This window comes from Lissotriton vulgaris, chromosome 3_1 (genome assembly GCF_964263255.1).
Source record: "Lissotriton vulgaris chromosome 3_1, aLisVul1.2, whole genome shotgun sequence".
Taxonomy (NCBI): Eukaryota; Metazoa; Chordata; class Amphibia; order Caudata; family Salamandridae; genus Lissotriton; species Lissotriton vulgaris.
In genome coordinates this window covers 426,157,382-426,172,466 of record NC_141689.1, presented here as the reverse complement: position 1 = coordinate 426,172,466, position 15,085 = coordinate 426,157,382, and the positions used below count along the sequence as shown (strand labels likewise).

Sequence of the window (15,085 nt, the reverse complement as noted above, 5' to 3'; positions counted from 1 at the left end):
TCTCCATCAGATGAGTCTCCATTCTCTTCCTCCACTTCTTCGGTCTCAGGGAGATTAGAGTCACCTTCTACTGGGGGTATGTTTCCATCTGCTGGATTAGAGGGGCCTGTATTAGAAGCCCTTCTGGCATCATATGTCTCTAAGAGACCTAACAGAAAAGGAAGGGTAGGGTTAGAACCCTGTTTCAGTTGCCTGGAGGTGCACAATTGTCTCATCTCCTGGAAGCTGAGGGCTGCATATCTTGAAATGACCTGTGGAGGGTCAATAACCACAAGGGGAGCCACTGTGTTCTCTCCTGTGCTGGACATGCTTTCTAGTGAGGTGTAAGTGGTGCACTTACCTACACTATGGGTTTTCCAACTGATCCCTTGCTAAGAGTTGTAGTCAGGGTGTGCTACTCCCTTTATGGTTCAGTAGAACTCAGAGTATTTCTAAGCTTTGTTATATGTACCTATGGTACCTTATGTGATCTTTCAAATGATATCTCAAGATTATATTTGGTAAAAACAACAGCAAGCTCAAATCCCCACCGCTGCACACCAATGTGAGAAGTTGGCCTGATATATGATGCTCACTAGTTCTAGTGATCACCTTGTATCAGTCCAAACAATCCTTATGGTGATTGGTTGCAAGTCAACCTTATAGACCAGCTAGGCTGTGGGTCTGATTAGCAGGCCCACAGCCAGGGAAATTCGTAAACCAGTGAAGCAAAAAGCAAAAATCTGGGGTGACCATAGGATTGCTGACCCTACTCTCCTACAAGTGTAAAACCTCGATCTCCTCCGGCGTCGCATTCTGCCCAGGGACCGGCGGGTATGGAGCAGGCTGCCATGCCTGCGGCTCCAGCGGAGCCGCCTGGGCGGTGTCACCCGAACCCCGGGCCACGTCGCGCGAGCATCGGGGGAGTCAGAAGAGCGATGTCGCCTCTTCGACTTCTTATGCCTCTTACCTGAGGACTTGGAGCCCGAGGAGTGGTGTCGACTCCCTGAGCTATGATGACTCCGGCCCCGCGACCGGTCCCTCGACCTCCTTCCGGACCGGGACCTCGAACGGCGTGGGCCGACTGCCGGAGCTCGAGGCGTTTGCGGGACTGCTCCCTTCGACGTCAAGGCCCGGCAGTCGGGGCACGACTTGTCACAGTGGTCGGGCCCCAGGCAATGCAGACACCGGCGATGGGGGTCAGTAACCGATATCCAAGTGTCCTACTTTAACTGGGTTTTCCCGTGGTCCACCCTGAAGTGTCCGAAATCAACTACTTTGTTAACTTTACGTTCCCATTGAAAGTCTATGAGAACTCGCGTGTGTGTTTAGACACTGCACACGCATCCTGTGAGACTCTTACTTTATTTATTTTTATTTATTTATTTGGCTTATAGAGCGCGACAGATACCCAAAAAAGGGTTTCCCGGCGCTAAGCAGAATAATGAACTAGCAGAGTAGGAAAGGAATGTTAGTGGGAGGACAGGCAAGTCATTGATTAAAAAGCCAGGTCTTAATGGCTTTACGGAAGTACACATACCTGCTTTCAAGGCGCAGTGGTTGGGGAAGGGAATTCCAGAGTTTTGGGCCAAGGTGGGAGAAAGATCTGCCTCCCATCCTTGCCCGACGTATCTTGGGGACACAGAAGAGACCTTGGGTGGCAGATCTTAGGCAGCGGGCAGGCATATATGTGTGCACAAGGGTCTGGAGGTATTTAGGTGCCTTGCCCCATTTTATCCTGTGCATAAAGCTGAGAGTCTTAAATTTGACCCTGTTTTCAATTTTAAGCCAGTGGAGTGTCTTAAGGTGGCTGGACATACGGTCTCTCCTGTTGCATTTGCAGAGCAGCCTGGCTGCCGCATTCTGGACCAGTTGGAGGCGCTTTGTAGTTGCCGGAGATGCCCCTAAATAAAGGACATTTCCGTAGTCCAAGCGGGAGGTAATTAATGCATTTATCACTGTCTTTTGAGTGACGTCAGGGAGCATCCATATGATCTTTCTGAGCCATCTTAAGATTGTAAAGCAGATGGCTGAGAGGGCGTTCACTTGAGGCTCCATAGTTAGTTCTCTGTCAATAAAGATGCCCAGGTTGCGAACCTGGTGAGATGGTATTGGCAGAGGGCCCATTTCAGGTGGCCAATGTCTGGAGTTCCAGAGGTTCTGGTCGGGGCCTACTATCAGGACCTCAGTTTTACTGCCGTTAAGTTTAAGCAGGTTTTTATTCATCCACGATGAGATGTCCCTAAGGCCTGCCTGAAGACGTGAAGTAGTTTCCGGGTTGTCGTTAGACAGAGAAAAAACTATTTGGGAATCGTCAGCATATGTATACATGGTAAGGCCAGCAGCTTCAGCGATCTGGGCCAACGGGGCTACATAAAGGTTGAAAAGCAGGGGGCTCAGTATTGAACCCTGTGGGACCCCGTGTGGGGAGAAATGGACCTTGGATGTCGCATTGCTGGACGAGATTTGGAATGTCCTGAGCTTCAAGAAGGATGCAATCCATTCTAACGCTTTTCCTTTTATGCCTATCTTGGAGAGAGAAGTAAGTAATGTTTGATGTGAGATGGTGTCAAACGCCGCGCTGAGGTCCAGAAGGATCAGCGCGGCCGTATTACCAGAGTCAACCAGTTGTCGAAGGTTTTCCACCACTCCGAGTAGGGTGGTTTCCGTCGAGAATCCCGCACGGAAACCAGATTGGGAGGGGTGCAAGATGTTGTTGGCCTCAGTATATTTGGAGAGATGTTCATGGACATGCCTTTCCAGTATCTTGGAGAGTGCAGGCAAAAGGGAGATTGGGCGAAAATTAGCCAAAATCTTGGGATCAGCCCCTGGTTTCTTAAGAAGGGGAGAAACCATGGCGTGTTTCCAAGATGAGGGGACCGTAGCTGTGGTAAGGGATAGGTTTAAAATTTGACATAGCACAGCAAGGAGAGGAGTGTCCAGGAGTCTAAGAATGGAGATCGGAAGGGGGTCAACTGGAGACCCAGATTTGACCTTTTCTAAGATGTCCCGTAGCCCTTGGACGTTTATCTCAGGCCATGAGTTGAGGGGCATGTGGGACAAATGAGTTTGGGTCGGGATGACCTCTACATCAGAGGTGGGGTTATGCATATTTGTGGACTGGGTTTGCTGTTGTATAGTTATGTCTTGATGAATGGTCTTGATCTTAGAAGTGAAGTAATTCGCCAGTTCCTCACATTGCACACTGTCAAGGGGAGGGGGTTTGGAGGTGGTATTTGCGCCTGCAAGCTCTTTTACAAGATTGAAAAGAGTTTTGGATTTGTTAGAGGCTTCAGTTATGGATTTAGTAATGTAGGTGGACCTTGTAAGCTTACAGGCTTTATGGTAGAGCTTGAGCTCACCTTTGTAAAGTAGATTGGCAGCCGGGGAATAGTCCTTCCTCCACAGGCGTTCCAATCGTTTGCATTTTGATTTAAAGGCTTTCAGCTGCTCATTATACCACGGGGCAGGTGGTTTGTGGGAAGTGGTTTTTTTGTAGGTTAGAGGCAGGCAGGTGTCTAAGGCGTCTGTAAGCCAGTTATTGACGTTGGTGGCTGCCAATTCGATGTCTCCAGTGTTGAAGGCTTCCTCTGGAGTAGTCAGGCTTAGAGTGGACATAAGGCGTTCAATGTCCAGATTTTTCCAATTTCTTTTCAGTGATTTAATGGTTCCAACGGTAGGGCTAACGGCTAAGTGGTGGTTACCCAGATGAAATTTTATTAGGAAATGGTCTGACCAATCTAAGGGCAAAGCTTGTTGGCATTGCAGTTGGGGGAAACTAGAAAAAATGGGGTCCAGAAGGTGTCCTTTATTGTGAGTGGGACCAGAGTTCAATAATACGAGATTCATGGCGGCGAGATCATGCATTAAATTAGCGCCTGGTTTGTTGGTGGGATCGTCCAGGTGAATATTTAGGTCACCGATAACGGATAGATGGTTATAGTTCACCCTTACCGATGCAATCCATTCTACTAGTTGAATGGCCCAAGGTAGACTGGGGCCCGGTGGGCGGTAGATCAGAAGGCCAGTAAAGGTGAATGTCGGTAGAAGTTGAAGCTTAAAGAGAGCCGCCTCACTTGCGAGCAGATGAATAGGCTCCAAAAGGCATTGCAGCGTTTTCCTAAAGATGACTGCAATTCCGCCTCCGGTACCGGAAGGTCGGTCTTGTCGAACGATGGCGTAGTTGGACGGTAGGGCTTCGGCGATATCTGGGCCAGAACTAGCATGAAGCCATGTCTCGGTGAGAAAGAGTGCGTCAAGGGAACTGTCGGATAATAAATCGAAGAGTTCTCTTTTGTGTTTGCAGAGCGACCTACAGTTAAGACTGCCGAATTGCCAGGGGCGAGTTGTCTGGAGATTTTTGGGTCTGGGTCGCTGGCCACATAGTTGCGGGGAATCAAGATAGAAATTACACGCACGACAGACGATGTTATGATCTCTGTAGTTGGTTAAGGTTTCGCAGGTTTGTTTGACAGGAGGACGTAGGGAGCGTAAGAGGTCGGGCGTGTAGGAGATCATTCCACCAGCATTTGAGGGCCCTGGGCCGGCCTGGCGCGGACGGGCGCAGACGGGCTTGCCTTAGGCGCGCCTTCGGTGCGCAAACGGCACTCCCGCTGCGCTTGTCCGCTGCGCTTCCTAAAGATACACATATTATCTCGAAGTGAGGGGCCGGAGGGGGTGTGGCCTCAGGAAGGGGGCGTGGCCAGTGGTTTCGCCAGTAATGTCGGCAAAGGACTTTCACTTCCCGCGTCAGCGTTAAGCTCCGCTGTGCAGGTGTCGGGGAGGAGTATCAGAGCCACTAAAGTAGAGTGCAGATTAAAACAATACAGCAGGTAAAGTGACACTCAAAAGTTTAAAATAACGTGACAAAATTATCCACTCCCGGCTTTCCGCCTCAGGAGTTCAAGGTATCTGATGACGCTAGTGGGTCAGCGCCTTAAATACACTCGTCGGGGGGCGTGGCCTCAGGAAGGAGGCGTGGCCAGTGGTTTCGCCAGTAATGTCGGCAAAGGACTTTCACTTCTCGCGTCAGCGTTAAGCTCCGCTGTTACTTCCTAACCTGGGGTTGTTCAGTGTAGTCCCAGCGATTCCCTAGGCCTATTCACCTGTTCTGAAGTGGCTCTTACACCACTTACTTAGTATATGGTTCGTGAGGACCCCAGGGCAGAATTGTATTTGTGCAACTTATAGTATGCTTATTGAGTCACTTGTGCTGTATCTCGAACTCTGACCTCATAAAGAGTGCAGAGGGGTTGTGTTAGTAATAAATACATATATATTTTATATATACATTGTGTGGTGTCCATTCATTTGGTATTCAAGGGGTTATTATTGGTAAAACAATTGGCTTCACGTGCTCTCAGAAGTATTAGCCTAAGACTGCTTTGTCCATGCTACCACTAGGATAGCTTGTCTATAAGGTTGACTTTACAACCATCACCATAAGGGTTGTTTGGACTGATACAGGGTGCCCACTAGAATAGTTGACATCACATATCAGGTCAACTTCTAACAAACACATCAATAACTTCCTATGCTCACCAAATAACTGCCCAGCCTTGCTATCGCAATGGAGCTTCTAGCGGCTCGACTGCGCCAACATCATACCCAGATGGGCATTGGGTTTGCGGCTCGTGCTCTGCTTATCTCAAAGTGTGCGGACAATATCACCCTTTTCTTCCACCACCCCAGGGAGAATTTCAACCCTCTGGTCCGGGAGGTGATACGTTTTTGTGGCTACTCCGGCATCCAGGTCAACTGGAATAAATCTGTGTTATTTCCTCTCACTGATGCCACAACACTATTTGACCGGGAGTATCCTTTCATGTGGGCGACTGAACCTACCAGGTATCTTGGGATTTGGTTCAGTAGGGACATTGATGAGCTCTGGAGGTCCAACTTCGGTCGCGTGGTGGACTGGCTGGAGACTAAGATCCTCTTTGGAACCGTCTGCCACTTTCTTTGGCCGGACGCATAGCCGTTGCTAAAATGGTGGTGCTCCCAAAGTTCCTTTATTTGTTTGTGAACTTCCCCCTCCCCTCACTGCCCATTTTTTTTGCAGACTCTGTTCTTTAGTAATTGCCCTAATCTGGGCTGGCTGGCTACCCAGGATTGCATATAATGTCTTGACGCTTCCTATGTCGTGCAGTGGCCCTGGTCCCCCAGATTTTAAACTCTATGCCCTCAGCTCCCAGGCCATTTTTCTTAATTTCTGGCTCCACCCCACTCCATTTCACCCTTATGTTGCAGTTGAGGCTGATCTGGCTGCCCCTTGGCAAGTCTCTACTGCTTTATTCACCTGACGCGTCCCCGATGTGCTGAGAATGACACAGTCGCGACTCTACGCTGGGCCTGGGAGGGACTCCGGAAAGTTTCAGGCCTGGGCTTGCTCTCTGCAGGTGCGATGCCTACTGCCCGACATCCCGCTTTTCCTCCTCTACAATCTTCGGGGATGGCGAAACATGCTACTCATCTTGGGCTGTCCACTGTGTCTGATCTTTACCCTGGGAATACATTCTACACGCTGGCTACTGACTCTGACCCGAAGGACACCCTGCTCTATTATCAGTTAAGGGCGATATGCAGAAAGCTCCACCCATCTTTCCCCCAGCCCCCTCCCTCGCTCGCTGGCCACTCTCAATCTCCTTTATACATACTCCTTTCCACATAAATTGATTACCAGACTATGCTACCATGCTGGCGGGCTCCTCCATATCCACTAACAGGACGCGGGTTGCATGGAAATCGGACCTGGTCATTTCAATACCCCAATCTGACTGGCTTTACTGCTGCTCCCAAATTAAACGTCTCTCCCCTAACAATCGACTGCGCCTTATCCATTTTAACTATATCCACAGGCTCTACGGGACCCCCATGCAGCTGCACAGAATGGGCCTATTTCAAGCGATAGATTGTATTGTATTGTATTGTAGGTTTTGTAGCGCGCTCAATTACTCGAGAGTATCCAGGCGTGTGATGCCTACGCTGCTCTGCTACAGCGGCAGACTTCACCCACCTGGCTTAGCTCTGTCCCAAGGTCTCCACTTATTGGCATGAGGTATGCGCTGCTATATCTCTGACCCTCTGCTTTGCCTTCTAGGCTTTGTCAAATTATGCCCGGATGGCTCCCGCAAACTGATTGCTATGTTGCTAGTCCTTGCGCGGCGCAGGGTTTCCATGTGCTGGGGTCGCTGACTCGCACCGAGGGAATCCCTCTGGTTGGAGGATGCTTCCCGTTGCCAGACTCTCCTGTCCAAATTCTGGGACTTAAAGCCCACTAGATATATGAGGTCCGCTAGTATCCTATCTTCTTAGTCACAGTTCCCAGCACTCGGAGGCCTCCACGCCAGCGATCCGCCCGCGGCGGCCGCCGGTGCAGGCCCATGAGTCACCCTCTCCCTGCCTCTCTTTTGCCCCCCTGCCTACGCTCCCCCCTTAGTATGTGTAGTGCTCTCCTTCGATACGTTTTTTTTGCTGTGTTTTTAGAGAAACTACACTTTTAGATCACAGTCGCCATTGATTGCCCCTCATCCTCGGCCCCAACCCCTCTGCGTGGGACGACTCCTGGTGGCCAACCACACGGGGAACAACACCAGCGCCCACAGACCACGCACGCAACCTAGGATTCATCCTCAACTCATCACTCTCCATGTCAAAGCAAGTCAACACCATCTCCTCCTCTTGCTATAACACCCTCCGCATGCTTTGCAGGATCTACAAGTGGATCCCGACCAAAACCAGAACGGTGACCCAAGCTCTTGTCAGCAGCAGGCTGGACTACGGCAACGCACTCTTCGCAGGAATCCCGGCCAAACGACTACAACGCATTCAAAACGCCTCCGCCCGACTGATCCTTAACGTCCCCCGCCGCAACCAAATCACCTCCCACCTCAGAGACCTGCACTGGCTCCCCGTCAACAAGAGGATTACCTTCAAGCTCCTCACCCACGCACACAAATCTCTCCACAACACCGGACCAGCCTACCTGAACAACAGACTCAAATTCTACACCTCCACCTGCCAGCCTCGCCGCCGTCCCACGCATCCAACGAACATCCTCTGGCGGCAGATCCTTCTCCTTCCTCGCCGCTAAGACCTGGAACTCCCTCCCCACCCATATACGGCAGACCCAATACCTGCTCACCTTCAGGAGGCTCCTCAAGACCTGGCTCTTTGAGCAGTAGCAGCCCCCCTCCCCTCCCAGCACCTTGAGACCCTCGCGGGTATGTAGTGCGTTTTACAAGTGTGTTTGATTGTGGTATTTGTAACGGACTGTTCCAGACTCTAGATTGCATATTGTATTGCATAATTTTTTGCCATGGTGTCACTTTGTAACTGTGATGTATTTGAATCTTCAATAAAGGTTTATGAAAAATCCCCCCAAAAACGAACTGCCCAGCCACCAGTTACACGCTTGAACATACACATTCTACAATGACATACGAATACATTCCAGGAACATCATCGAGACATTCCATGTTACTAAGCAACAAGAACATAACACCCATTCTCCTTTTAGTATTGCCTTTTAACTCGACCTGATGAAGGGACCACATATCTACTTACACATAAATATTCAATTAAGCTCGAATGTAAAGATAAAAACTTAAAATAATAAACCTTTACAGTCAATATACAATCAGATTCTAAGAGAGCTGCCACTGTTTTGTTGCTTCTCACATTCGTTCAAACATTGAATTAAAAAGGTAAAAATGTAATGGTCTGAAATTAGACAAACCGTGAGAAGTGAAATAATGGAGACAAGTGTTGCACAAAAGAAGGATGTAAACAATATAACGAAATGATGAAAAGGTCTGTTTTTTTTGTTGTTGCATATTTTATACAGCGCGAACTCGACCCGAAGGTATTGGAGCGCTTTACATGAGCACCGTATTTACATTACACATTCAGGCACGAGGAGATTAAGTGATGTGTCCAGAATCACAGGATGTGGACGCGACCTTGAGGCTCGATCCCTGGTTTCCGGACCAGAGTCTTGTGTTTATGCAGACGGACGCGCTATGAAAGTTAAAGACACTTCGGTGCAGGGGATTTTTTTTTCTCAGCCTACCTTGTGAGACCGCGCTAACCTGATTTAGTATGAAGTAACTCCGGCCGGCTGCTGTACTGGAGCTAGACAGAAACTGAGGGTTGCACTGGGTGTTTGCGCTAACTAAGCACACACAGTGAGTGGGCTAGCAGTCACGAATTACCTTGATCGTGTTTACAGAGACAGTAACATTTGTAGAAGAGCCCCATAAAAAAGAATACAATTGTAGGTTCTCATTGCAACACAGCTGTTCAGCTCATAGGGTTCACAGAAGACCATCGCCCCGGACCACCACCCTCATTTGTATGTTAAAAATATGTATTTATCTAAAGTAAAACTTACCCCAAGCTCTAATGAGTATGCAGATGTGTTTCATGGCACAGCTTTAATCTTCAGTAGGATGGTTTGGTCTGCAGAAGGTCTTTGTTCATCTGTTGCATTTACCGGGTGATTCATACTGTTTAGTGCAGCTTCCGCTTTTTAAACGGGAATATGCCAGTTTTTTTGTTGCAGTTTTATATAGCGCGAACTCGACCGGAAAGTATAGGGGTGCTTTACATTAGCACAAGTTACACCAAACAATGACACATTCATGTTTAGTAGGCACAGGAAGATTAAGTGATTTGTCTAGAATCACAGGAAGCTTCTATCCGACGCCGAGGCTCGAACCTTTTTCCCCAGCTCCAAATTCGGCAGTTCTGGCATATTGAAACGTGTCTCTTTGAAGATAATAATGAGACTGTATAATATCAATAAGCGAAAACGAGAAACTAGCATAATTTTAAGATGGGCAGACGCCACTACCAAGAACGCCTTTTATTTTCTGTAATCTTTAATTACAGGTCTGGCTTGATAACGCCACAGGGTCTGTACCTTTCCTGGTCAACCGAGAAAAAATAACTTTTAAGAAGCAGTACCGAGTCAGGGGCTTTGCTTAAACCAAAATTACAGATTATTCGGAGTACCGCTTTTGATTCGTCGAACAGTTTGGCGTGCTCGCTTACACTGAAAAAGAATGCTTGTATTGCACTTCCCCCTTGTGGGAAAGTATGACCAACACAACAGGAGGGTTATGGTGACAAGCCATTGCCCATAGTTTAGGCCTGGTCTGTTTATTATGGAAAAACTACGACAAAGAAACTAGGTCTGACATATTTATTGCAGTGTCGGCTGGTGACATTTGAGAGTGGTGCTGCATAAAAATTCATGGTGGGTGCACGGGGGCAAGTGGCGAGCGAGCTTGGCTGTTAAAAGCGGAGGGTTCAGGGGGTTATCCCCCTAGAATTTTTTTAAAAAAAAAACTGTAGGCAAATGGTGTATTTTTAAACATATTTGACAAAGCAAGAAGGTCAATAAAGCAATTGTTAAAGTGTGTTAGGACATCAATAAAGGGATTTCATATGATAATGATGTAAGTAGTTACTTATTCAATATAACCACAGAACTTCCGAACAGACTTTGAGATAACAAAGCTGCCTACCTCAGATTGCTTTATTTATTGATATACCTTTACAAAAAAATCTGCTGAGGAGAAAGTTATTGTGATTTGTTGGATTGGACACAATGTTCATTCCCTGACAAATTGCTTAAATGTACTGCGTGCATTTGGGAGGGGCTTAAAAGGCTGCTTTCTCCAAACCATTTGTCAGATCAATAAACACTGGCGGAGGATGGGCTGTAAACTACTAGGAGAAAAAATTCCATGCCTTTGATGCACAGCACAACTAGTCAAGTGAAGCAAGTAAAGACATCAGGGGCCCAGGCATATAATAGCATTGTGAACATATCATGATGTATCACAGTGAAGAAATGAAACTAGGGAGTCTCCCATGCATTATTTTGCACAATCCCCAATAAATATAACTGAACGGAGGCGTGAAGCAGAAGAAACACAGTTTGTGACATGCCAGCCCATGTTATATATTAGGTAATGATTTTCCTTTAGTGTATTACGTCCATTAGAGTCGTTTCTAGAAATTCTTTGTTTCTTTTGTAGCCATCAATAGTAATGTGTTGCAATATAAGCACCACTGAATGCTTTAAGCAATGGCATTGATTCCCTGACCTACCGTTGCTCCGTAATCAATATGTTAAGGATTGTAATGTAAACACCTCAGACCACACAGTTATGTAAGTTTAAACACAGAAAATTAGAGTGAAGTAAGACCGCGTGGAACGAAATCATTGTAACGGAGACTGTCAGTACAGTGCTAGTTAGGCGCGACACTGAAATTGTGAACCGAGGATAAGGCAAACTAATGGCACATTATGAACCTCATACACAAAACGAAACTGCTCTTCAATCAATGACCCCAGCCGTAGTTTAAAAAAAAACGAAACAAAAAAAACTCAACAACTTAATTTATGTATGATTTCTTTTATCTTGTTTTTTTTTACACTCCGACCAAAAGGCACCGTCAAGCAAGAGAGGTGACAAATTCAGAAAGAATACCTCTCTCTGATTCCACCGCTTCATTCTTCCTCATGTGCGACGTGCCTGTTGTGCTGCAGGGCTGACACTGCCTGCCTGTGATAGCAGGTAGGCTAAGTTAATGTAGCAGTGCCATTTAGCATGGTACTGCCATCCAGTTGTTCCTGCATGCCTTGCTGCCTCGATAACCTTGGGCATTTCACTCCCCAAGACACTGGCTGCAATCCGTGAGAGGAAGGCTGTGGTGGTGACAAATGGCCTAATGCACAGAAGGGTCTCTTTGACAAAGAGACTAAAAGAGCAGCATACCAACAGCAGAAACACATTAAGGGCCAATCATGCTGTATTTTTGTCTTTTAAATATAGCGCAAACTCAAACCCGAAGGTACAGCGAACGCTTCATACGAGTCCCAGTTGCACTGCATTCCAGACGTACACATTCATTTTTTGGACAGAGAGATTCAAGTGATTTAAAATCACTTAAATCTGTCCGTGCTAATTTGCCCAGAATCACAGGATGTAGAGTAGAGCCTCACGCTTGGACTCGAACGCTGGTCCCCCAAATACATTGTAGGCCACTCTAATAGTTAAGGTATATCCTCTCCGCATGGTTGTATAAACAAGCATTTGCAATGCAATAGGTCTCACATTAGGAAAGTGTGAGCTATTGGTATTGTAAATGACACATTTTTTTATTATGTGTTGGCTATGAAAATATATAAATTAATAGCATTGTTATTCACAAAGCCAATAGCTTACACTTTCCTAATGCGAGTCCTATTGGCTATGGCAATGCTTATTGGTAGCAAGCAAGGACAGTGCTGTTGTGGTGCTGAGTGATGATGTGGTGGTGTATTAGAGTGATGTGGTGGTGTCCCCGAGCGATGTGGTGGTTTGCCTGAGCGATGTGGTGGTGTCCCCGAGTGATGTGGTGGTGTCCCTGGGTGATGTGGTGGTGTGCCCCAGTGATGTGGTGGTGTCCCCGAGCGATGTGGTGGTGTCCCCGAGCAACGTGGTGGTGTCCCCGAGTGATGTGTAGGTGTCCCTGAGTGATGTGGTGGTGCTCCTGAGTGATGTGGTGGTGTCCCTGAGTCATGTGGTGGTGTCCCTGAGTCATGTGGTGGTGCCCCTGATGTTGTGAATGTATCTAGGACCCTAATTAAATATTCCTGATTCATGCCCTTATGCGGTTATGATAAATCATGTCCTAATGAAGGCATAAGAATCTTATCCAAATTCAGTCATAGCCCACGCAGCCCAAATACGGCAAGGCTACTTCCTTAGATTCCTAGAGAGCACAAGTTCTTTTGACACACCAAACCTTCAGCAACCTGGGAATTCCCCAGGTCTTTGTTTTGATTTGTCATTGAACTCCTGCGAGCACTAAAGGAACAGTCAGTTCTTAGTGACATCTTTTATTGACGTCTTATGTCCAACCTTACGTCAAACACGGCACCTTCCAGGTATAAATATACAAACACTTGCCTTAAGAAAAACACACAGTGGTGTGGAGCAGAGCGGCTATCTACTTAGCCAAGCCCAGCTGATGCGAGAGCCGAAGAAAGCCACCCCTCCCCTTTAATACACTGGAGAAGCTGCCTTCTCTCACGCCGAGAAAATCCAGCTCCGGTGTTTACAGCCAACCTTGCGGGTTACTGGGAAATCGAGTCCTGAGAAACGAGATACAAGACCTCCTTCATTCTATAACCAAGGTATGGAGTTGATTCAAACCTTATAGAGAATTCTTGATTCAGATTCTTGGCAAAAGCCTAACTTAACTTAAAACTGCAACTTACTTACTCCTTCCCACGTATTAGGCTTAGGTCAGGTACACCGGGGTAGGCGTATCTTAGAAGCACCAGTTGAGTTCGTTAGACAATGTTTTATGTATGTAAATATTTTATCAGTTTTAAAGTATCATATGGGGGGGGCGTGGCCAAGATGGCGGCGTGAGCAGACGTGCCTTGCCGAGCTCCCGCCGCCGGCCGTCGAATTAAGCACACTTCCAGCACTTACCCGACCGAAACTGACCCTCAATGACCACCCGACGCCAGTGAAGCGGCGGCGGCGACTTTTGGGCCGGTTTGGTGTCCGGTGACAGCCTGATCCCCTTTGCGGCTGACCGCGAGAGCGACGGCGCCTGAGGCCTAGCGCGCTCCCGAGCCCTGGTCGGAGACGAGAGCGAGGCCGAGGTGGGTGGAGCCACGGAGCCGCCCGGAGTCGCCCAGGATCGGCGGTAGCAGGTCCGGCCCGCGCGGAGCTGCGCGAGGCTTCTCACAGCAGATTGTGGGGGCTTCTGCGGACCTGCTGCGCACACAGGGCAGCTGAGCGGCCTTTGCCCGGATTGCCACCAGCCTTCGCCCAAGGACCCGGCAGCGGCGCCTGGCGCACAGAGGTGAGGCCCCGGAGCGGACGCGGGTCCCCGGCTCGAGGCGGACCCGTAGCAGCGGAGCGGAGGTACCGGGGGGGGTAGGACAGTAGCAGCGGGCCCCCCCCCCCTCCGCGGAGCTCCCGCTTCCCGCCTGACCCAGTTGGGGTGGAGCGACCCGCACCAAGGAACCGCAGGCTTGGGTGGCCTGACCTCTGCACGCTGCTGCCATTGACACCGCGCGCCTCGCGCCACGCCGCGGAGGCTCTGTGAGGCGCCGGGAGACCACGGAGATTGGCCCGGAGTTGGCCCGAAGAGCCCAGGGGAGCCCAGGGGAGGAGAGTGCGGAGTGGGGGAGTGCGGAGTGGGGGAGGTCAGGCGTCCCCCCCCCCTTCCAGCGGGCTTGCCCCTGCGGGATTGCCCCCATCTGGATTGCACCTACAGGCCTCGTCCCCTGGCGTGGCGCCCTGCCTGTTGTAGCGGAGTGAACCCCAGGGACACCAAAACCAGCAGCCACGCGCTCCCGCAGCAGCCCCCACAGAAGTAAAGTGGGCCTCCTGGACGTGGGGAGGCCCAGCGAACTTGCTGCGCTCTTGGCCCTGGAGGAGGCAGGGCGGAACGCTGCAGGCGCCATCTTGGCGGCTCCCTGGCCGGCGTTTCCCGCCTCGCCGTTGGACCCGGAGTCCCTACGCCTTTCCTGCGACCCTACCGCGCCCTGCGACGCTGCACTGCCCGCCTAGATTTTGGGGAACGCGGAGGAACCGCCTCCACAACATTGGTCGCCCGGACCCGGGTCGGCGCCCAGAGGGCCTGGGACTCGCTTCGCAGCCGACGGAGGGGCGAGCCTGAGGGCCCTGAGGCGAGATGTCCGGCGGGAGGCCCAGAAAAGACCGTACCATCAAGGACCTTTTCACCCCCCCCACCACGGGGAAGCGGAACAGCCCTGCGGGCTCTACCCCCCGGGTGGACACAGACAAGAAGGGGGTGGCCTCATCGCCCCCCGAGGAAGCAGACCCCGAAGCTCTAGTCACGCGGTCCTTCTTGGAGTCCCTGTTCTCCAGCCTGCGAGAGGACATCCATGCCCTAAAGAAGGAACTCCAGGATGAGATCAAGGAGGTCCGCCGTGACACTGATGCCATAGGGGAGAGAGTAGCAGACCTGGAAACCAAGAGCGACACACGGGACGCCGAAATAGAGGCCCTACGACAGGAACTGGCTCGCATCCACGACCAGCAGGTGGACCTCCAGACACACGCCG

At 49.6% G+C, this 15,085-nt stretch overlaps 1 protein-coding gene across 1 annotated transcript in view; it reads right to left on the bottom strand.

Annotated features, from left to right (window-relative positions):
* The window catches only part of IL31RA (interleukin 31 receptor A), an 883,863-nt gene extending 874,390 nt beyond the window's left edge, over positions 1–9,473 (bottom strand). Inside the window, exon 1 of the mRNA XM_086960638.1 lies at positions 9,371–9,473. Within this exon, the coding sequence (XP_086816764.1) occupies positions 9,371–9,404 (34 nt within the window). The 5' untranslated portion in view covers positions 9,405–9,473. The remainder of the gene's footprint in view (positions 1–9,370) is intronic.
* Positions 9,474–15,085: the final 5,612 nt, after the last annotated feature.